The 22,133-nt window shown below is 43.2% G+C and overlaps 1 protein-coding gene across 2 annotated transcripts in view; it reads right to left on the reverse strand.

The window, feature by feature from the left end:
• Positions 1-22,133, reverse strand: part of ASAP2 (ArfGAP with SH3 domain, ankyrin repeat and PH domain 2) — a 172,066-nt gene that overhangs the window by 32,013 nt on the left and 117,920 nt on the right. For both annotated transcript variants that reach the window (XM_069495255.1, XM_069495254.1), the window contains exons 10-15: positions 21,445-21,548; positions 21,278-21,347; positions 15,907-15,994; positions 11,033-11,081; positions 10,784-10,950; positions 8,514-8,647 (exon numbers count right to left, since the gene is read on the reverse strand). In XM_069495255.1, coding sequence (XP_069351356.1) covers positions 8,514-8,647; positions 10,784-10,950; positions 11,033-11,081; positions 15,907-15,994; positions 21,278-21,347; positions 21,445-21,548 — 612 coding nt within the window. The remainder of the gene's footprint in view (positions 1-8,513; positions 8,648-10,783; positions 10,951-11,032; positions 11,082-15,906; positions 15,995-21,277; positions 21,348-21,444; positions 21,549-22,133) is intronic.

A 22,133-nucleotide genomic window follows, 5' to 3' on the forward strand; every position in this document is an offset into this window, starting at 1 on the left:
GAGTGGATCTGTTTCACATGTCCCAAACGACCTTTATTTATGCCACCTACCAGGTGGTTCTAGCCAGTGGAAAGGACACTGGGCTAGGAAGCCAAGACTCTGGTTCAAATCATGGTTCTATTACCACCGTGTGAGCACAGGCAAGTCAGTTTACCTGAGTGTCAGAATTTTCATCAATAAATGGGATGACACCTCCCACAGGGCTGTAATAATGACAAATGGGACAATTTAGGTGGAACCAGTAAACTGAAGCACTAAAAATGTAGTGTGTTAGCTCCAATCGTTGCTTGCCAATCAATCTTCTGACATTTAAATATTAAATTAACACACTGTAATTGAATGCTTACTGAATACCACACATTGTCCTTCATATACACGTTGAGCATCTCTAATCTGAAAATCCAAAATCTGAAACTTTTGAACACAGACATGATGTCCAATGAGCATTTCAGATTTTTGTCACCTTAAGTGTAAAGCACAATGCAAATATTCTAAAACCAAAAAAGTCTCAAATCTGAAACACTTTTGGGCGTAGGATTTCAGACAAGGAATACAGCATTTCAGATAAGGAATGCTCAACCTATGGCAGATATAAAAATCATAGTTTATGTTATGATACTTTGACAATACGGTAACTGGCATTCTTTAGAATGCATGAATGAATGACTAGGATCTCCTGAAGGGCAGGGTTCAACCCATTCCCCACACCCAAGGTCAGCTTCCGGGTCACATCCTTAAATGTTTAATGAAACAACACTAGAAGGGAGCCCCGAGTCCAGCGCTTTGAGGGAACAGCTATTTTAATTTCCATGTTGAAAATGATGTGTTGGGGAGTAGTGACACTTCTGATATTTCTACTCTCAATTAATTATGCAGACAAAGGGTTAACAGAGATGCTCTGGGGGGCACTGCAGCTCCCTCAAGGGTCTGGCTTCCCTCCTGAGGGAACTGGCTTAAGGAACAGCCAAAGGGATGTGGGTTAGACATGGTGGAATTTTCTGGTGGCAAATAACATCAAACAGTGGGATGGGATAGTGAAGGATGTGGAAGAAATTTTTTAAACAAGCGGGGTAGATTAATAGTTGGATGATGAGCTTTCCTAATTTTACCTGGTCCTTGATAGGTAAACAAAGCTTTCTAGATGGCCTGAAGCACCAAATGCTAACCAACCCTACCTCCTTGCTCTGTCCTGGCTCTGGGGCCTCAAACCATCATCAGGAGGCAAAAACCCACATGCTGCGTTGCAATTTTCCCAGGGACGTGCTAATGGTCAGGTGGCACACCACTTATGGTGACAAGTACCCATGTACCATGAAGCTAAGGCCCTGTGAAGGATCTCTTAGGCAATGGGTCTCAGATCCAGGATTGAACCTCAATATTGGAGCCCCTGGTTTATAGCGAGGCATGCTCAAATGCCCCCATCTTACAATGTGGACACTGTCCCCAGTGGAACACAACATTTTCCCAAAGGTGAGTGACAGAGGAAGCCAAAGTGGCACCCTGTATGTGCCAGAGACCACCCTGGTGCCTCCTCATCTGTGTTAAGCAGATAGGGGTGGGGAGGGTGGAGGAGAATTCCCCAGGAACCAGAAAACTGCTTCCCTTCTGCTTGGACTTGGCTGGTTTACCAGGGGACAGCTGGTCCAGGGAGCCACTACATCCATGCGTCACACTCATCCAACACTAGAAAAAAGTGCCACCTCATGGGTCTGCAAAGCTCCAGTTTATATTTCAGCACACAGAGAACCCTTCCAGAACCACCAAAAAAAGCAAAGCATTTGCACACAGAGACTGCAGGGTTATGTCAAGAAAATGTGGGGCCCAGCAGGCCAGGTGGGCAGAAGCTGAGGGGGCAGGAAGATGGGGTGTCAACCTGTGCCCTCACATCCCGTGCCTTTCACTTTCACCCAGAAGGAATTTGAGGGCTGTGAGGGGGCAGAAATCAAGCTGGACTGGATGTGGGAGGAGAGACAGGAGTGTTTAAGTGCCATAGCACCTAAGGCAGCAAGGCTGCAGCTCAGCCCCTCACCCTTCTTGCCACCTTGTGAATGCACCCTGCATCCCTCGTCTGTGCGTGGGGCACGAGCCTGCTCTACAGCAACTCAGTCTAATGAGGCAGGGATGAATTAATAAGACAGAAACACAACACAGTGAGAGCTGGAAAAGAAGTCTGTCCCGAGCATTACAAGGGCAGAGATGTCAGGTCCAGATGAGAGAGCAGTCCCTTGGTCAGGAGGACTTCTCTCCTTGGCACTCGCCATGAGTGGGAGTCATTCTACGTGGGCCAGTCTCCTTCCCTGAGGGCAGCACCCAAGACAGGGACACGAAATCGCACACTTTGCACACCCTTAGCACCTACCTGGGCAGGGCCCCCTGAGCCACAAAGAGGACTAAAATTTTACCTAGAAACTGTTTTTAGAGTTTCGGGTGGATTGGGGGGAAACCTCCTGTTCCCTTTTTCATGCCGCCACAGGGAGGGACATCAATTACTGTGACTTTCTTCTCCTTTCTCTAGTCTGACTCACCCCAGGAGAGGAATGAGCACATGAGAGCAACAAGACTTCTCTGACAGCTGAGCTCAAGAGGAGAACTGGCCAAAGGTAGCTGCCCTTAGCCTCCTGCCCACAGGAGACAATCTCATGGTCAGCTCCTCCTCCATGCTGGCTTCCTGAGGCAGGAGAGTCACGCTGCCTGACCTGGGTGGGTCAGCAGGCCAGCACACTGTCACCCACCTTGTGAACCACGGCAAATCAACTCAGCCTCTGCCAAGAGCAGATCTGAATCAGATCTCTGTTTGCTTAACTTACCTATCTCTCAACTGGTTCCAAATGTGTGCAGGGAAATGGGTTGTTATTCACTGAGCCCCTTCGATCCCAGAAGGGTGAAAGGCTTAGAGAACATGGGACACCTTCGATATATACATAGATACAGGCCCAGAGAGGTGAAGGGGCTTGGCCAAAAGAATCCTCTGGGGTGCAGGAGAGAAGTTTACATATTATGTTTGTATCTGAGCCTTTAAAACTTCTATTTCTGATACATTTTACAAAGTATGTAATATACTTAGTAAGTATAGGTATAATTTTAAGTTTATTTTTTGGTGCTCAATTTTTTCCTGCTAGGATTTGTGGTTTAAAAAAGTTCAGAGCCATGATGTTTAAAAAAGGATAGGACATAGCCTCTGGAGTCCAACAGTCTGGAGTGTAAACCCTGGCTCAGTCACACTGGGCAAGTTTCCTAACCTCTCTGGCCTCATTTCTAAAACGGAGTTTTAGATAGTTAGTAGATATAATGTATGTAGAGTATCTACGACAATGCCTGGAGCCCAACAGTTATTCTATAAATGATAGCTGAAAGTCAATTTCTTGTTGCCTTAAACAATTACTTTTAGCATCCCGCGTGGCTCAAGTGAAGCAACAGTTATGAGTTGTAAATAAGTTCTTGGTCTTTGGGGGACTTTCCTCTCTACACACTCTCCTTCAGACCTGGCTGCAGGCTGACCCGCTTTAGTACAGGATAGCTTATCATCAGCCTCATGAGAGCTGAAACAGGATAAAGTCAAGAAACAGAGAGCTGAGTCAGTAAATATTTGCTAAGGTAAAATTCAATTCAATTTCAGAATATCAAGATTTCCTTTATTAATTTTACTTAGGATAGTGAAATGCATCATATGATGCTAGTCCCCTAGTACCAATGATACTGTTTGTCATTATGACCTGAAAAATCAATGCTGAAATCACTTATCTTCTATGTTAAGGAGGAAATTTCTCCCTTTAAAATCTATGCTTACCAGAGGTTTTCTAGAAACGGGTTTGCTTTAAAATTTAAGGATATCAAGGCAGTGTGTGCCAAAAAAGTAAAGACGGCATGACTCCCCAGAACTAATCAACTTAATACTCCAACTTCTCACGTTCCATTCCATTGACTAAGAAGTGACTCTAAAAACAGGTAAAGGAACAAAAAAACGATTACTAACCAGCCACCTTCATGGATGCTGCTGAAATCCATTCAATTAACATGGAAAACACATGTGCTTTGAAACAAAAACAAATTAAAAAGGAAATGATGAAACAAACACTGTATCATCTGGTGAGATTATTTACAAACCTGAGGCCATAAAATAATTCACAGAATTAAGCAAAAGACTCTTATCATGAGGAACATGGTGAGGCCATATGGAAGGGCTGGAGTGACATTTATGGGGTGAGCATGTGTCTATTTAGGGACTCAATGCCAAGAGAAAATGGAAAAACAGTCAAACTAGGTCCTGCTCACATACCTGCTGTCTCTTTCAGGCCATTAAAAACCCTTTCCTCACAGACAACAAAAGCAAAAATAGACACATGGAATTGCACCAAACTAAAAAGCTTCTGCAAATCAAAGAAAATCAACAGAGATAACCTGTGTAATGGGAGAAAATATTTGTAAATCTATACTGTGATAAGGGATTAACATCCAAAATGTATAAGGAACCCAAACAACTCAACAGCAAGAAAACAACCCAATTTAAAAATGGGCAAAGAGCCTAAACAGACAATTCTCAAAAGAAGACATACAAATGGCTAACAGGTATATAAGAAAATGTTCAACATAACTAATTATCAGAGAAATTCAAATTAAAACCACAGTGAGGTATCACCTCACAAGTGTTAGAGTGGATTTTATTAAAAAGACAAAAGTGTTGGCTAGGATATGGAGAAAAGGGAATCCCTGCATACTGTAGGAAGGAATGTAAATTAGCACAGCCATTATAGAAAATGGTATGGGGTTGCCTCAAAAAACTAAAAATAGAACCACCACATGAACTAGCAATCCCAATTCTGGGTATTTACCCAAAAGATTTCAAATCATTTTGTTGAAGGCATATCCATATCCCCTTGTTCAATGCAGCATTATTCACAATAGCCAAGATAGGGAATCAACCTAAGTGCCCATTAATGAACGAATGGATAAAAAAAAAAAGTGGTATGTACACACAATGGAATACCATTTGACCTTTAAAAAGAAGCAAATTCTGTCATTTGTAGCAACATGATGAATCTGCAGGACGTTATGTTAAATGAAATAAGCCAGGCACAGAAAGAGAAATACTACATGATCTCACTTATATATGAAATATTAAAAAGTCAAACTCATAGAAGCAGAGATCAGAATGATGGTAACCCAGGGACATGGGGGAGATGCTGGTCAAAGGATACAAAATCTCAGCTAATGTACAACATGGTAACTATAGTTAACAATGGTGTATTGTATACTTAAAAACTGCTGACAGATTTTAAGTGTTCTCACCATTAAAAATAGGCATGTGAGGTGATCGATATGTTAACTAGCTTGCTTTAATCATTCTACAAAATATATGAATATACCAAAACATCATATATACCATAATATGTACTACAAAAAAACAGTAAATAAATTTTTAAAAAAAACCTCCCGTCACCCTGAGGCATGGGCTGTCCTATTTACTCAAAAGATGAGAGATCCTACTCCTGTGAGACAACTTGTCCAGAGTGTACCCACCAATCTCTTTTCACAGAGTACCAAGAGGTCTAATCAACATTTGCTGCACAAGAAAACATACTTTGATGAACAAGTCAACCAAAGGCTCTGGCACTGCACACAGCTCTATGGATCGGAAAGTTTCAGTAGCAAAGCAGACAACCAGCACAGGCCCTATGAGGTCTCCCTATGGGATCACGTGTTAGGACATGTGATCATTTTTGTTAAAATCATCTTGAAGGAGAAGATAATAATGATAGCTAATAGTTTATAGTTCCTACTATGTGCCAGACATAATTCTAAACACACGTACACAGAGAGAGAGAGAGGTGTCAAGACTTAGGAAATCCACTGTTCAGGCATATGATTGTCTAAGCAAAATAATGCAACCCAAGTGGCTTTAAAAAGGCTTGAAATTTCTATGATTTACAAAAGAACACAAACACCTGACTCTCTCCACCTAAGGCCTAACTGAAGGGCTGAGGAATAAGGTTTCAGACGCGATGGCACAACAACAGCACACAAGACTGGGGAGATGTCCACCTCCTGTGGGCCACCAGAGGACCAGCCAGAGTGCAGGGTATGGTGCAGGGAAGATAAATCCCACACAACGCACCATGGTGCTCTCTCTCCTTTTGCTTTTCTGATAGCCACAGAGGAAAAAAAGGCTGAGATGAGAGAGACTGTAACCACGGCAGATGAGATTTAGAAAATATCTGCAGATATTAATAAAACAGGAAATGCCTGATTTCTCATCATGGTTGCGAGTTGGCCAAACTTTATAGACAGAGGCTCTGGAAGACAGAAACAGAGATCTGAACCAGGGATTAGAAGTCACTTCATTGTTTCATCAAGATGGAAACACATTCCTTTCAACTTTCTTTGGTGTTTTCCTCTTTAGTAGGCAATAGAGTCTCGTGAAGATCATTAGTTAAATTTCTGAGACACATTTAAGCAGTCATAACAGATGGAGGGGTGGGGTCAGGCTTCTACCAGCTCACGAGAGCCAACTGTTAAAATTTCAGGAATTTTGTGAGCCAACTATTAAACACAGCTGCTATTAAAAATTACAGAATATAAACTCATAGCTAAATAAATTATATTAAAAACTAAGGTATTAGATACTCAAAACCCATCACTTCCTAATTATTTTACTATATTTTACTATTACCTGTGTATGTTCTTAAAGTTATTGTGTCCATTGTATTTGTATGGTGGATGTACCACACAACAGTGTGTAATCAAACATCTCTGTCCAACTTCACATTCAGTAATTCACATGCGTAGCTTAAAATTGACTGTGGTGGGAATATCTATACCATAAGAAGAGGCTGACTGCAAACCAGGGTTCTTTTTGCCCCAGAGGTGGTTGTTAAACATTTGTGGGGGGTGGGTAACAGGTAGGGACAGTAGTGATGTTCAAGTGTTTACCACATGGCAACGCAACACGCCAGAAAGGCCAGTTCATGGCCCAGACTTCTCAAAGGTCAGGAATGTGTGGTCTCACCACAGATCTGTCCCATTAATAGCCACATACCCCGTGCATATTAAAATATTCTAAGCCTCAATTTCTTCCTTTGTAAAGTAGGGATAACATACCAAGGTCATCCGGGGTTTTTGCGAAGATCAAACGAGCTAATACACAGAAAGTGGTTTGCAAAGTGCCTAGTACAAAATAAGCAATTATTATTTCATGATGAATCACTGGACGCTTCCCATTGTTTTAAGAAAAGCAGCAAAAGTAGCAACTGCCATAGTTCACCAGTGTTTACTGAGAAGTAATTGTTTCTTTCAAAATATGCTGTGACAATCTCAAACCTACACCACCATCAGTTACCCAAGAGAAACCACATGCACAGGTACATGCCTTTAAGATGTCAGTCATACGCATTGTTACATTATCAATAATTACAGTATGTAACCAAGAATGCATGCTTGGGTCTTGCTAAGTCTAGCTTAGTTTTATGTTTTAAGTAACTAGGAATGTTACTAACTGGGTTGCCAGGTTCTGCTCTAGTTTCTCCCAACTCTCTTTTGGGGCCATAAAGAAATTCCTTGGAAAGACTGGAAGGGTTTGATAAAAGAGTTCAAAGTGTGTTAGCAGTTCAGACACATTGCACCCAGAGACATCATCAATAAGATTGATGGCACCTTGAGAGGAATATGGACCTTGATAATTGACTTTCTGTCAAGACTCTTGCTCTTGACATTAAATCCTCTAGATGTAACTTTTAAATTCAACATTAAAATCAATGGCAATCAATATCCACTTACTATTTACTGTCAACACCCAGTTGCCTCAAGGAAGAATTTCAAGCACTGCTTTCTAACCAGCAATTATGGACTTTGGAAACAGTCCTTAAATGCTCATGTCTTAGGTGGCCAAAAGCACAACCTTGTGGGGCCACAGGCTCAATACTCTGAAAGCTACTTCCCAGAAAATGCTTCCACCTCCGCATATCTCTCTCCATCCCATGGCTTATATGTAACCACCAAACCGAGAATGAAAAGACATTTTTAGGAACAAAGGCAGTAAAAACAAAGACCCTCATCTCTCCTAAGGGAGACACTGTGGGGCAGGGGAGTGTCCACGGGGCTGAGGCAGGCAGTGACCACAGCCTTGTCAGGAATCAGCTGGCAACTTAGGGAGATGGAATCCTTTGCTGTCTTTAGGCTTTGCGTTCTGATACGTCTAATGGATGAGGTGAACTGGACTATGCCACCATCCTATTCCATTCCAGCAGAATCTTACACCAGTCTCAACACTTCTTTTTTGATTTCACTTCCCTTTATTCACTTAAGAATAAAATTTTGCAACAAGAAATGCCCCCAACTACTAGTAGCTGATGATCAGGAATTATCACTGCATTTCTAATTACCCAAACCCATCTGGCAACCTATCAATAACCACAAGCCCACTGGAATTTCAAGAAACCAAAATGGATTAGAATGCCAAGATAAAAACTTAGCTTCTAGTTCATTTATTCCCAACCCAAAATCAAGGATTTAAAAATTACCAGCAGCTCAGATGTTCCCAATACATCTAAGGTCAGGGACTGCATCCTGGAGTAATGAACCCCCAGCTCTCGGTGGATTCCGGAACATTCGATGCAGGTCAGAATGCCCAGGTTGGTAGATAGCCACGTAGGATCTGCCAAAGGGAACAGGGCAAATTTGAGCTTGCAGTATGAGGGGGTCAGGGCCAGAACTCTTTCTGAATAGTCACTGAACGTGAGCTTTGAGCATGAGCATTTTCTGATCCTTGACACAGCTGGAAACCTCATTCACCTGTAATTACCACCAATTTACATGTAATCTGCAAATACACACGTCTGTTCCCCTCCTTGTCCCTCTGCCTGCATCATCTCCCCATCCTTCCATTCACTTAAGTGACAGGTGCTATGTTTGCAAAAGTAAATAGGACACCGCACCTCAGTGGCCATGGACTCCTCAAGGCAGGTCCTGAATACAGACCATACCCATCGCCAACCTGCTCACAGGGGCAGCATGCAGCAAGAGGAAAACATGAGAACAGCCAAAGTCTAGTACTGTAGGGGAATAGACTGTCTATTCATGCCAATAATAATAGTAGAGAACATACACTAGGTGCTTAGGATATGCTGTGCTCAGCATTTTGGTAGCAGCAACAATACAGTTCACATTGTAAGAGCTCCAGAAATCACAGAGCACTTTTGTATGGTGTCTCCTTTAATGCATACAAGAGCCCCATGAGATGACCAGGACAGGGATGCTTATCTCACTGTACAGCTTAGGCAGCTTTGCCACTCAGACTCAGACTCAAGGTCATGACTGAGTGCAGAGCAGACTTCAGCCCTGTGTTTAACTGAGTTCAAAGCCACACATTCCCCCCAGCACGTTCACTTACTCGCTGAAGTATCCCACTATGTGCTCAGCACACAGTAGGGATTCCTAGAATGCCTGACAGATGAATGCTGAATTTACTTGAGTACATTATCACAGCCAACAGGTACAACTCTTCAGAATTGCTTATTGCCCTTAGAAATTCACAGCAGGTAATTTTCGCAACCTTGGTCACCAGGTAATCGTGAAGCTATTTTAAAAACATCCTATTTATAAAAAATTTTATCCATGCTAGAAAATCCTCTGGGGCATCTGTGTTTGCACTTGTCTAGGACTGCTATACTGTATCTATTATGCTTTTAGGGCGTTACGTGCATACATTTAGGTCACTTTATATCGTGTTTTTACATCACGCACATTGCCTTAGCATTTTAAAACAACAAAGTGTGCAGTTTCGAGTCCTTTACGAAAGTGTTTTAAAAATCCAAGTTCTGCACTGCCTTTAACTTTTCTCAAGAAAGAGCACGATTCATTACTTATTACTCCCTACCTACCTCATCTCCTGTCAAAAAGGTATTTTTAATGGATCTAAGACCAAATATAGCTTTCAGGGTAACAGGAACCTAACGACACTTCTCAACTGTCCACTCTATTTTGGCTGTATTTGTTTTTTAATAAAAATGGTCATAGAATTAGAGGAATGAAAAAGTAACTGACTGTTGTAGCCAAGCCCCAATTTTTCTCATTTTACACATGTTCAGAAAAGGCACCTACATAGTTCCCCTGGCCCCCAACACCATCCCATCTTAATTAGAATAAGTCAGCTCCTTAAGCTATTAAAACGCTAGTTATTAAAATCAACAGTGACACTACATACCCATTAAAAATGAAGCCCCTAATATACTTTACCCAAATGCAAAAATAAACATCTCATTTCACAGAATGTGACAGCTGGAAGGGACCTGTGCCTTTACTTTACAGAGAGGAAAACTGATGTCTGTCAAAGTAAGTGGCTCGTCCAGGGTCACAGAGGTAGACAGTAGTGTAAAGTTACTTCAGAAGTCCTACAAAGTAGGACAAAGAGAGAATGGAGCAAATCCTGGGCACAGAAGCCCATACACATGCCACCTCCCTGAGCTGGTGCAATGGCCAGATGACCTTGATTTGACCCTCACTGTGCCCTTCAGTTTTCACTGCTCAAAAAGCACTTAAATCTTTTCAGCCACATCAGGCCATCTATACTGTGTCCTGCTCTGGGGTCCGACAGGCGAACATCTTCCCACCCCTCTCCCTGCTGTGGTCCGCACACAGTTCATTAAGCATTTGTGTAATGGGATGAACTCAGGCTGAGCTGCACTTAATTTCTTGTTTGAAATGAAAGTGAAAAATCAATGAATGGATTCTGTGAATCGGAATGGGATTTAACTGTCCTAGAGCCTGCGGTGTTGCGGGGGCCCCTGGTCACCTGGTGCCCCGCAGTCACAGCACACGTCATTGCCCGTCATCCTCTGGACTTCTGAGATGATCTCCTTTGTCAGTTCTTGGACTATGTTATTTTCTCCAGTATTGTCATCCCCCTTAAAAGCATTGTTTAAAGCTTCTTCTTTGCTGTTTTGCAATACAGACATCCATCTAGAAAAACAAGAGCGACACCATGTTCAATCCCAAGAACAACGGCTGAGTGCAGCCCAAGTCCCACCTCCAGGTAACTTACATTTGACATTCCTGTTCGTCCTCTGCTTGAAAGTGGTACGTCCTGTCATCTGCGTGGCAAGAGGAATTTCATCAACCGTGAGCCCAGACATTAATCCATACACAATTCCAAAAGAAAGCAGTTTCTAATTAACCTCAAGAATAATCTTAGCTCTCTGCTAGGAAATTAATGATTTGTATAGAATCAAGCACTCTCTCACATCCTTCAAAGGTCTGCCCTCATTCGCTAATAGTGGCTTTGTAATGCAAATTATAAACCTGCCCTATTCTATCCTTCAAGTCTAAAAAGATGCAGCTTCCAAAAACGGAAGCTATTCCATGAAAACCACCACTATCTTCTCAAAAGCTTTATATTTAAAACTCACTATAGAGTTGGCCCCCAAAAAGTAACTGTTAGAGACCTTTGAATAATAAAAGCCTTTTCTAAAGAGAATATCTCAAAAGTTTTCTGGCTTTCTTAGAAAAAAATTAGCATTAGAAATTCTAAGAATAACATGCTCTGGGTAATCGTGTATTACAAATACAACTAAAGCAAGAGGATTGCGCTAAATAATAGTCAGATATAAAACCCTACACTCACATACAGCTGGCATCAGCAACGTTTTACAAGTGTTTTGCCAGCCTGCTGATGTGTGTGTGTGTGTGTGAAAGAGGGGTAAGAGGGAGACAGACCTTAATTTCTGTGGTGTTCTTGCCAAAAATGCGTAACCTCAGTCCAATGATGGGGGAGAAAAGCCAGAGAAATTCAAATTAAGGGACATTTGACCAAAGAAAGGATCAATACTCTTCAAAAAGCATCACAAAGACCAGGGAAGGCAACAGAGCTGATACAGAGGGAAGGAGACTGGGATAAAATAATGACTAAAGGTGATATGGGGTCCTAGATAGAATCCTGGAGCAAAAAACAGACATTAGTGGGAAACTGGCAAAATCTGAACACAATTTTTAGTTAATAGCATCAAACCAGTGTTAATTTCCTGGTTTGGTATCTATGGTAGTCAACATTCACCACATACTACTGGATAACTACTAAGACATTAGGGGAAGCTGGATGAGAGATATGGAAATTTTCTATCTATAATCCGTCCAAAAACAGAGTAGAAAAGAAAAGAAAATTTTAAAAAGGTGGAAAAAAAAGGGCAGGAGATTCAGCTTTTGCAGATGGAAGAGTGGTGTTTCTTGGGGAAACAAAAATAAACATCTGTGCCCCTAAGGTCACCAAACACACCACCTTCTAGGAGTGGTTTTTACTCCTGAAGGTACTTTGGTTCTTAGACCAACTCTTGGTGAGTTGACTGGGCTGAGGCTGAAGCTCAGAGAGGTTAAGGTGGCAAAACCAAGTGTAGCCAGTGGCAGAGGATTCAGGTTTCCTGACTCCTGGCCCGAGCCATCTATTTCCCCTCCTTTTTTTTAAATGCCTGGGGCAGTGGAGCAACACTTTCTCTATCCCATCTGTTACTGAGAGGAACAAGGTTGAAGAGAAATGCTTCAAGTACAGCAAAATGAACTTGACTTTGTGATTCCAATGTAAGTGGCTGAACCAGGCTGAAGGAAGAAGGGAGGGGCAAGGCCACTCCGCCCTGTTCCCAAGGACTGACCTGACGTGAACAGCCTCATCTTGCGGGGGTTGGCGGGCGGGCGGGCGGGGAGATCCACAATCCACACCCCACTTGGAGGCCCCCGGGTAGTTTGCTAAGCGGATCCCAGAGTTCCCAGGGGCTGTCATGGCGGCACTCACACCAGCACCCTGTGTCTGAGCCACTCCACAGCCAGGCCAGGAACAGCTCAGGCAGGAAATCGAGGAGATAAGGGGGAGCCCATTTCCTTTGGTCAATTCTGCATTCTAATGTGTGAAAAATGGAGAATTGGGAGCACAGCTCTGTGAAAAGCTCCAAATAAGAATCCCCTCCACAGACTCTCTCTCAAGATGCCTATAAACCAAAGAACAATTTCCAGCATTTCAACTACCAGGGAAAAGAAACACAACAGGATATGGGGGACAACCAGGTCTCTGATGTGCTGGTGGCCCAGAAGGGCTGCTTCTGGCCGGGGCTCTGGCTCCAGCTGGCCACTAACCTGCCGTGTGGGCTAGAGAGTCACCGATTCCCTCTGGGCCCCATCATACTCAGAGGACTGCCCTGGACCTCCTCACAGTTCTCCTGCTCCTCCCACCCCAGCCAGGGTGCCTGTGTGATTCAAGAATAACGGCTCAGGACTTGGATTTGCAAAGGGTGGGGTCAGTCCAAGGGCAAGTGACTGGACAAGCTCCCAGGAGGGCAGTCCCTGCCACAGAAATACCCTTCTTGAGAAGCCAGTGCCTGTTTACACCTTGATCAGGTGTAAACAAAACAAAATCCCTGTTTAGGGTAAAGGATTATAAAGGATGATCTTGCAGGAAATAACTGAAGCCAGCCAGTCTGTTCCTCCTTGGGTTCTCGGGGCAGATGCCAAGACAGCTTGACCAGGAGAGGAAGAGGAGGTAGGGATGACTTGTCGGGTGCCTGCTAGACCCATGCCTGAACTAGCATCCTTGCTGCCTGTGTCCAACCACCTGAAGCTTGAGAGCTCAAAGATATCTTGGTGACACTCATCCCGCTAGCCTGGGCAGGAAGTAGAGGAAGAATCTGAGAGGGGCAGAAATAGCCTCTCCTGAGTCAGGCAGGATCAGGTCCTGTCCCCACATCCCTCACCCTCCCAGGACGCCCACCGAACCAGGGCTTCTACCGCTGTGCAATGTTTCAAGTATCTCACAATCACCCGAACTCACACAGCAACACGCAAAGTGCTTTCACTACAGATGCTCCTGGGGAGTAGCACCTCTTGAAAAGTAGCAGAGGACGAAGAATCTGCAGGACTGGGATTCATTTTACCCACAGGAGGATAAGCAGGGGGGGAGGAGAGATGAGAGTTTTTCTCAAAGATGACAATGGACTCTGGCAAACTCATGACAGTAACTCCAACAGGGCTAGATGAGCCCTTCTGGGTATCACAGGCTCAAAGTCCTTCCTGCAGATATTTACTATGTGTCAGGCTGCAGCAAAGACACCAGCAGGATCTTAGTAAATGGCAGTTTGTCACAACACTTGTGTGTAGCCAGATTTACACGGGACCACCTTCCCACACATATGAGAGACGCAGTGATTCCTGCCTGGCAGGGAGTTATGCACACGCACCCGCTATCGATTCTCCCTGGTGCCGGATGTGTTGTTAAAAACGCGTAGGCTGGGGAATACCTGAGAGTAAATGCTTCTGCCATTTGGTATCTGGCCGGGCCTCCCTAAAGGGCGAGTCAGAGGGCCCGGGAGCAGCTGGGGGAAGAAGTCCTTGCCCCCACCTCCACCTGCGGGCAAGGCTCAGCCAATCTCAGTTCACTGTTACATGCTAATGGATTACTGAAGGGCGCTTTTACTATTAGGGTAACACACGGGTTACTATTTCAGAAAACAGAAAGGCCTAAAACCATCTGCGTCTTCCCCAGCCACTGGTGGACATCCGATTACACCACCAAATTTTCTCCCTTTAACTCAAGCTTTTGTGGCTATCTGGAGGCAGGTAATCTGGCAACAATCACAATTATTTTTTTTTGGAGACAGGGTCTCACTGTGTGGTCCAGGCTGGACTTGAACTCCTGGGCCTAAGCAATCCTCCTGCCTCAGCTAGGACTATAGGCACGTACCACCACGCCCAGCCTGTGATCACATTTTAAACCATGGTCAATACAGGGCATTTTATAACATCTTGTTTGAAAGAAGGGCAAGCCTTGATGAGGAGATATAACTGAACCTGTGGACCATATAAAGCTGAGTAGGGATGGGCATTCGAAGCAGGATAAAGTTAATTTTTATTTTACAAATCAGTCTAGAGTCTGAAGGACAGAATGAGCAATACCCACACAATACCTCTCCACACATCACGGTACTCAGCCCTCCCTCCAGCATGACACAGAGCGTGTGCAAAGGAGAAATGCAGGGAGGGTGAGGACAAGCCACCACGGGAAAAGTGGACATGGAGCATGAAGTCATGTGATAAATGACTTCCTAGCCCTCAATAATGTAAGTCCACAGACATTTGAAAAAGCAGCCATCTCCTGCTCAGGAGTACTGAGGCGAGTAGGACAGCACCACCTTCCTACAAGGTACAGTCTAGCGTTTTCCTCTGCAAAGGTAACTCTGGTACCCAAACCCCTAGTGACTTCCTCTTCAAAGGGGAAACTGGTCCTTTCTTCTTCAAACGGTAACACTGCCACAAATAACTACCAAGGACAAAAGGTTTATCTTGTTTTCTTTTAGACAGCACAAGGCCTTTTCTTTTTATTAGGGGGTGCTAATAAACATTCGCCACAATAGATGGCTCCATGGTGATTCTTTTGTGAATGCCACAAAAAAGTATACAGAAAGAATAATCATGGGGGAAGATAAAACAATTTCAAAAAATGAAGTTTCAAGGGCTCTACTGAGGACTCAATCATTTTAGTTTTATAGCATCTCTAACACCACTCAAATTATGCAAGTTTTTGACAACAGAACTGTCCTTTTTAAAAATGTGTTTTAAAGTGAAGGAATCTTAGGCTTGGGGATTTATCTTGTATAATCTCCTTGTTTACAAATAGGGAAGCTGAAGCTCAGAGAGCTGAGAGCACGTCTCCAGGTTTAGAGCCCACAGGGGGCAGGGCCAGTCCTCAAAGTCCAACCTCAATAGGAGAGGCTGGCAAGCCAACAGTTATAGTGGGAGCACAGAGCGTGTATGTCCCTTGAAAAGGGGGCATTTCTATTCAAATGCCAATTATTTAAAATGCATTGCTTGAAATGGGGCTCATGCCCCAGAAGAGGGTTTAAAATAATTTCTCCATGGTGCAGCATTCAGAAAGAGCCTTACGTGAAATAAGGTCAAAACACTTCTTCTCTTCAGGGTTGGTCTTCACCTGGCAAGTTAACAAGTTGAGCTTCGCTGGAGGCCGGTTAGCCTGTTTAAAAACAAACAAAAAAGGATGGGTGGGCAGGGCTGGAAAATCATACAGTATCATTCCTCTTGAAAATACAGCAAGAGAAGGCTTTTTACTAGTTTGCAAAGACAGCTTTCAAAAGGCAGACTTTATGCAGGAAAGCAGGACAGAGGCGCACTGCAGAGAGTCCTTGAACCTCAACAACCTGTGAGGGCACCCACCTCCCTGCAAGGGCGCACTTGGAGGCCTGCACAAACCCATCCAGACAGGGGACGAGCAGTACCAGCTTTGAGGCCACAGGCAGTGGACTCCCTAAGATCAAGATGCTCCATCACTAAAGCCCTAAACATTCAGTTCTGATTTCTCCTAATGACACAGAGGGTTTACCAGGTAACCTGGGCACCCAGCTCAATTATTGTAACAGAGTTTTTCTGAGTGTAAACCTCACTTCCAGGGAAAGTAATCTCACAGTATAGAAATGGCAGAGAAATAATTTTCCCTACTGTCTGAAGTGATGACAGATAATAGAGTCATATTCCTAAATGCCAACCATCTCTGTCACTTGCATTTCAACAAAACACATTTCATTCATATAAGTAACCTCCAACACACAATGGCAACAAGAGATCACAACACGCTTTGTCAGAGATGTGCCAAAAATGACTATTTCATTACAATTCAAAAAAAAATCATACTTGGTTTCAAAAAGCAAAGGGCAGAGGGTAAGATGATAATTTCAGAAACAAAAATTCTGAATGGCAAAATGCCTCTTGGAAGTCTTAGGAGAAATCACCAGATATGAATGGGCTTATCTTACCTACCTACCAAGGTGCTAAAGGAAAGATCAAATAAGAATGTCTTAAACTTCCATTGTTCCTGTGCCCCGCTTCCCGTGGCCACCAGTTGCTTCAGGATAAAAAGCTTGGATTTGGGATCCAGACACCCACACATACGCATCTACACCTGGACAGACCTGTGAGACCCACACACATTTATAGACCCCGCGGGTTCTCTCACCGAGTCCACAGATTTGGGATGGCAGTGGAAGGGAGTCTCCATGAAAACTAGACCCATCCTTGCAGTGTGAAGGATTTAGCTTTCATAAACACAAGTTTGGATAAGCAGAAGTTGGATAAACAGGGTTGTACTAGACTCTCTAGTTTGTGGTTGTATTGATCTTATCTCCTACACAGAAGTCACTAAATATTCTCCATAGTACACGGATCTAATAGAATTCCTGGATCATCAGAAATCAGTATTAGAAGACTCCAAGCTCTGCCTAATCTTGCCAATGTGGACCGTTCCAAGTAAAAGCACCACCAGTTTTGGAACTTTGCCTGGCTCATGCAGGAACCAATGCACCATAGGATCTATTTCTATAGTGACAAGTAGGAGCCCAAACCATGTATGCAACTAAGACTCTACATGTACAGCCCACACAGAGTCTGTTTCTGTTCTGTCACCTTCCTGTGATCACACAACTGTATATATGCATTTTTAGGGCGACTTCAAAATTGTGGAGTCCACTGAGTCTTAGATACAGAAACAGTAAAAGGGGTTTGTGCACTTTGATAACTATAGAGGCACTTTCATGGACAAGATAATGATTTTTAATAAAATAGCTATATTTACTCAGCTATTATTACTAAATACTTATATGAGGCAGGCACTGTTCTAAACACTTTCATGAATTAATTCATTTAATTTTCCTACGTGCCCTTTGAGGTAAGAACCATTTGGCCCAGAAGACTAAGTAATCTGATGGGGGTCACACAGCATGGGAAAAGGGAAGCCAGTGTTTGAGCAAGCCAGCCTAGCTCCAGAGCTCAAGTGCTGAACTGCCACCCTCCCTGTCCTCGACGTGGTACCCAGGGGAGGTGGTTGTTTACCTGGACCTATCTTCAAGAGCAGCGAAGACCCACACTGCAAGTTATCACTACCCATTCCCCTCCCACGTCCACCTTGCAGCCAGTCCTCCTTTTTCCCTGAGGTCTGGGGAAAGGTTTTTGTTCTCCACTGAGATAACTACTGTCAAAGACAGATTCCTCACCTCACAGGATATAAATACCATAAAATATAGAAAAATAAGTGCCTTTATTTGAAATAGGGATAATTATAAAGGCACAGATGTGGCTCCATACTAAAAAATGACAACCACGAGAATGGGTCCACAAAGCATATAAGCTGATCTTAAGGAGTATCAGCTGTTCTAAGTTTTACACTAATAATTGTTTGCTATTTGTCCTTTCAGATTAAGTATTAGCTAATAGCAAAGCTGTTAGGAAAATTTATGAGAGAAAATTCTATCCATTAAATTCCTTCCTTGATGCAATTTGGAAAAAAATATCATTCAATTCAACTATAGAATAGTTTTACCTAAGTCACAAGATACCAGTATTCCTTGAAAACTTAATTTGAGAAACTATGATTTAGTAAAAAAAAAAAAAAACCTCAGAAGGAGTGGGGGGAAGAAAGATTCAATAGCTTTAGTGTTTGCGACAAAGGCATGGATCATTTGTGATTCTACCATTTAATCATGCCATTCTATTTTTTCCCCATTTTTCAGGCTTTTAAAAGTTTATATTCTCTCTGCATGATTGATGATCATTTTTAAAAATTTTAGGTTGTGTAGGAGCCAGTGGACATTTCCTCCAGTATAACAGAGTCCCTAGACCTTGGTGGTGCGGCAATGCTGTGAATTTGGCAAAGAGGATACTAATTAGAGCTCTTTCATCCCAAGGATGACTTCTTCCCAGTGCCAGAAAACACAATTAGGCTTGGGGAACAGGGAATATCAGCTGGGCTTTCACTGATTCCATCCCGGATGTTATCCTCATCCCTCTGCTCAAACACAGAATACACCAATTTCATTTCCTGAAGGCTGCCAGCTTCCCGTGGAGGGTTTTCCTAACAGTGCAAATGCACCCTGTGTGCTTTCACTTCCTAAAGACCCACTTCTCAGCTGTGCACCACACACTGCTCTTAGAGACCCATTTACTCAGTTAAGTCTTTAGAAATTTGCCTTTTCCTGATGGTAAACTGGCATACTCAGGAGATGCTGGCTGAGCAGGTAAGCTACACAAGGAGTCAAATCAAAACTAAACCAAACCAAACCAAACAAAACAAAAAAGGCATTTCACCATTCTCTCTTTCTCAGTCCAGGTTAATTCACACCACCACGTGCAAACACTCTGCAGATGCAGTAGTACGAGGATTCTTCAGGAGTCTGACTTCAAGAGTGAACAGAACAGCAAATAAGGAAAGGCAAGAAAAGAAACAGGAAGTGAACAGGGGGCTGGAAAACTAACCTATTATTTTCCTGCAAGGCAGTGGGGTAGGGATCAGGACAGAGCCCCCTGCCACTCCTGCAGCTTTGGCAGGCAACGGCTGCCAAGGAATGAGGAAGCGCCCAGAATCAGAGATTCCCTGAGGAGGGTTTCCCCTTTAAACACAAAGCACTTGTTATTAATAAATATGCATGCTGTCTGACAGCTGAGCTGTCAGCATCCTAGTGATGCTCGTTATAACTGTACTATCTGCTAAAAACTGGGGCAACCCATCACAATGTAAAGAAAACTAAGTCTCCGTGTCTTCTGGGCTCCAGGAAGCTCATGCTCAAAGTGAAGTTTACTCTGTCAGCAAAGGTCACCAGGCTCCTTTTCGTCTGTCATGGAAGGAGAGCCACTCATGGGTTAAGCTGAGGTCCTGAGTCTAGGAGAACTCTCAAGGAAGCAAACATGCCACTTGACTAGAGCTGTAAGAGCATGTACTAAAACTCAGTCTTACTCTATGACAGTTTCTACACAGAGGCAATCAATCTGCGTTAAAACAAACAACTGAGCTGACACCAATTTGAAAGCAAACCACAGACAGAGTCACAGGTGTTTATATCAAGAAGGGAACCCAGCCTTATCCAGTCCAACATTCTTAATTTTAAAGACCAGTGATGGCTGAATAAATTCACTTCCCTTAGTCTAGAACTGATGCCTCCACACCCATGCATATACTCATATGGAAGGAATGTCAAACTAAGATCCAAATTGTGTGGTCCAGGGAGTAAGGCGGTGATCACACAACCAGTGAAAGCTGGATTTTGGGAAAAACAAAATGACCTTTATTTGTCCAGTCAAAAGACATGTTCATTCTCCTAGGCCAGAGGTCACCAAGAGGTCCCCACAGACTACTCTTGCTATATTGGGAGTTCTAGTCTCTCTCTCCCTCCCCATAATGAAATCAGCAAAAAACAAACGGACCCCCAGGGGAACACAATCCTTATTTCTGTGACATCCTTCAAGTGGAGTTTTACTCTATTTCCCTACTCCTAAGTACCACGGGGCTGTTTCTCTGGACCCCATGTTGAGTGATGACATTTCTATAAAAGCCTAAAGCCCATCTGTGTTTCTGCCCAGCTCTGCCTTCACCAAGGGACCAGAGGGACATGAGGAGGCACTACCATCACTACCATCCACTAATGTGACCCAGGCTGCTGGTATGCACATGCCACTATCCACCTGGGGGACAGAAATGCAAACCACCACCAACATTCTAACTACCAACAAAACGGCAACCAGCTTGGCCTTGAGACGTTTCCCAAACTGCTAACCCACATGGTTTTCACCAGCTCCGGCCACACCAGGAGCCAGGAGGGGTGATAATATGCCTAATGTCACTGTGTAAAGATCACTGGGGGCGGGGGGGCTGTGTTTGTTCCTGGTCTCTGACGAAAGCCAGGTTGGTAAGGAACTTTATCCTGTGTTTTCCATAAGCTCAATATATAGGGCTCTGTTTTTCTCTCGTGGGGTCTTGTAAACAGGAAGACAGAAAGAGGCCTTAAGATTGGGCACAGTATATAAGCTTTCTATAATAAAATTCCTGAAATCTATTCTCTCCTGGATTTCTGATTCCCAGAGTCTTAACCATTTAAATGTTTTTCCCTTAATGGCAGAATAGAAATCTTCCCAACTAAGAAGTTCGATTTCCAGAGACAAAAATAGCAGGGGAGTAGTTTGTTGTTTTGCGGTTTCTGGAAGTCACAGGATTCTAAACAGACAAGCTGGCTTATCAGTTACTCCTGACTCTGCTAGGCAGTGAAAGGGAGCAAGGCTCCACCTGACTGGAAAAGCGTATACAGAATGCAGGTGCACCGACTCGAGAAGGAACCCAGACACGCTTTTCTAACAAGGAAATTCTTTAAAACACACCCTTGATACTGTAACAACAACTCTTGTTCTAACTCCACTGAGTCCTCTAATACCAACTTCATCTAACCACAGCAGACACCATGGAGTAAAAGAGAATACTTACGGTACCATGGGATATGGTCAGAAAACCATTTTTAACTGAACATTTCCTTTTCTGCCACACTTTTCGGATCCTTGTGGATAAGTGGGAAAAACAATAAAAGTTTAGACATTTTGGACACAGGAGATAATGAACGTACATTTCAACTCTAGTAACACCATTTCACATACCCATCGCTTTTCTTGTAGAGGTTGCCGTTCCGCTCGGTTCCGTGTTCTTTGTTTCCCTGAGGCTGATGTAAGCTGTAAGCTGTACTCTGGCGAAGTTGGGAGTCCTAAAAAATGATCAGAAATTTGTGTTTAATCCTGCCCAGGTCCCAGTTTTTTAAAAAGCAGTATACAAAGGAAACTTAAGCCTAAATGTTTGGGTTTTTAAAAATATACATTAAAGAAATTTTTCCTCCCAACACCAAAAGAAGAACATAAAATTCACATCCAGGGACTCAAAAATGCCATCTATCAGGCATCTATCTTTCCCCATGGTCTCAGCACCCTGGTTGAAAATAAATTGTCCCTAAATGTAAAGGTTTATTTCTGGACTCTCAATTCTATTCCTTTGACATATAAGCCTTTTCTAATGCCAGGACTATACTCTCTTCATTATTAGAACTGTGTGGTAAGTTCTGAAATGTGGAAGTATGAGTCTTCCAACTTTGCTCTTTTTCAAGATTGTGTTGGCTACTCTGAGTCCCTCACATTTCCATATGAAATTTAGAATCAGATTGTCAATTTCTGCAAAAAAGCAGCTGGGATTGTGGTGGGGATTGCACTGAATCTGCAGATGCAGGAGAGTACTGTCATAAAAACATTAAGTATTCCATCCAGGAGCATGAGTGTCTGGCACTGACTTTTTAAACTCT

The sequence above is a fragment of the Eulemur rufifrons genome, chromosome 19, assembly GCF_041146395.1.
Source record: "Eulemur rufifrons isolate Redbay chromosome 19, OSU_ERuf_1, whole genome shotgun sequence".
Taxonomy (NCBI): Eukaryota; Metazoa; Chordata; class Mammalia; order Primates; family Lemuridae; genus Eulemur; species Eulemur rufifrons.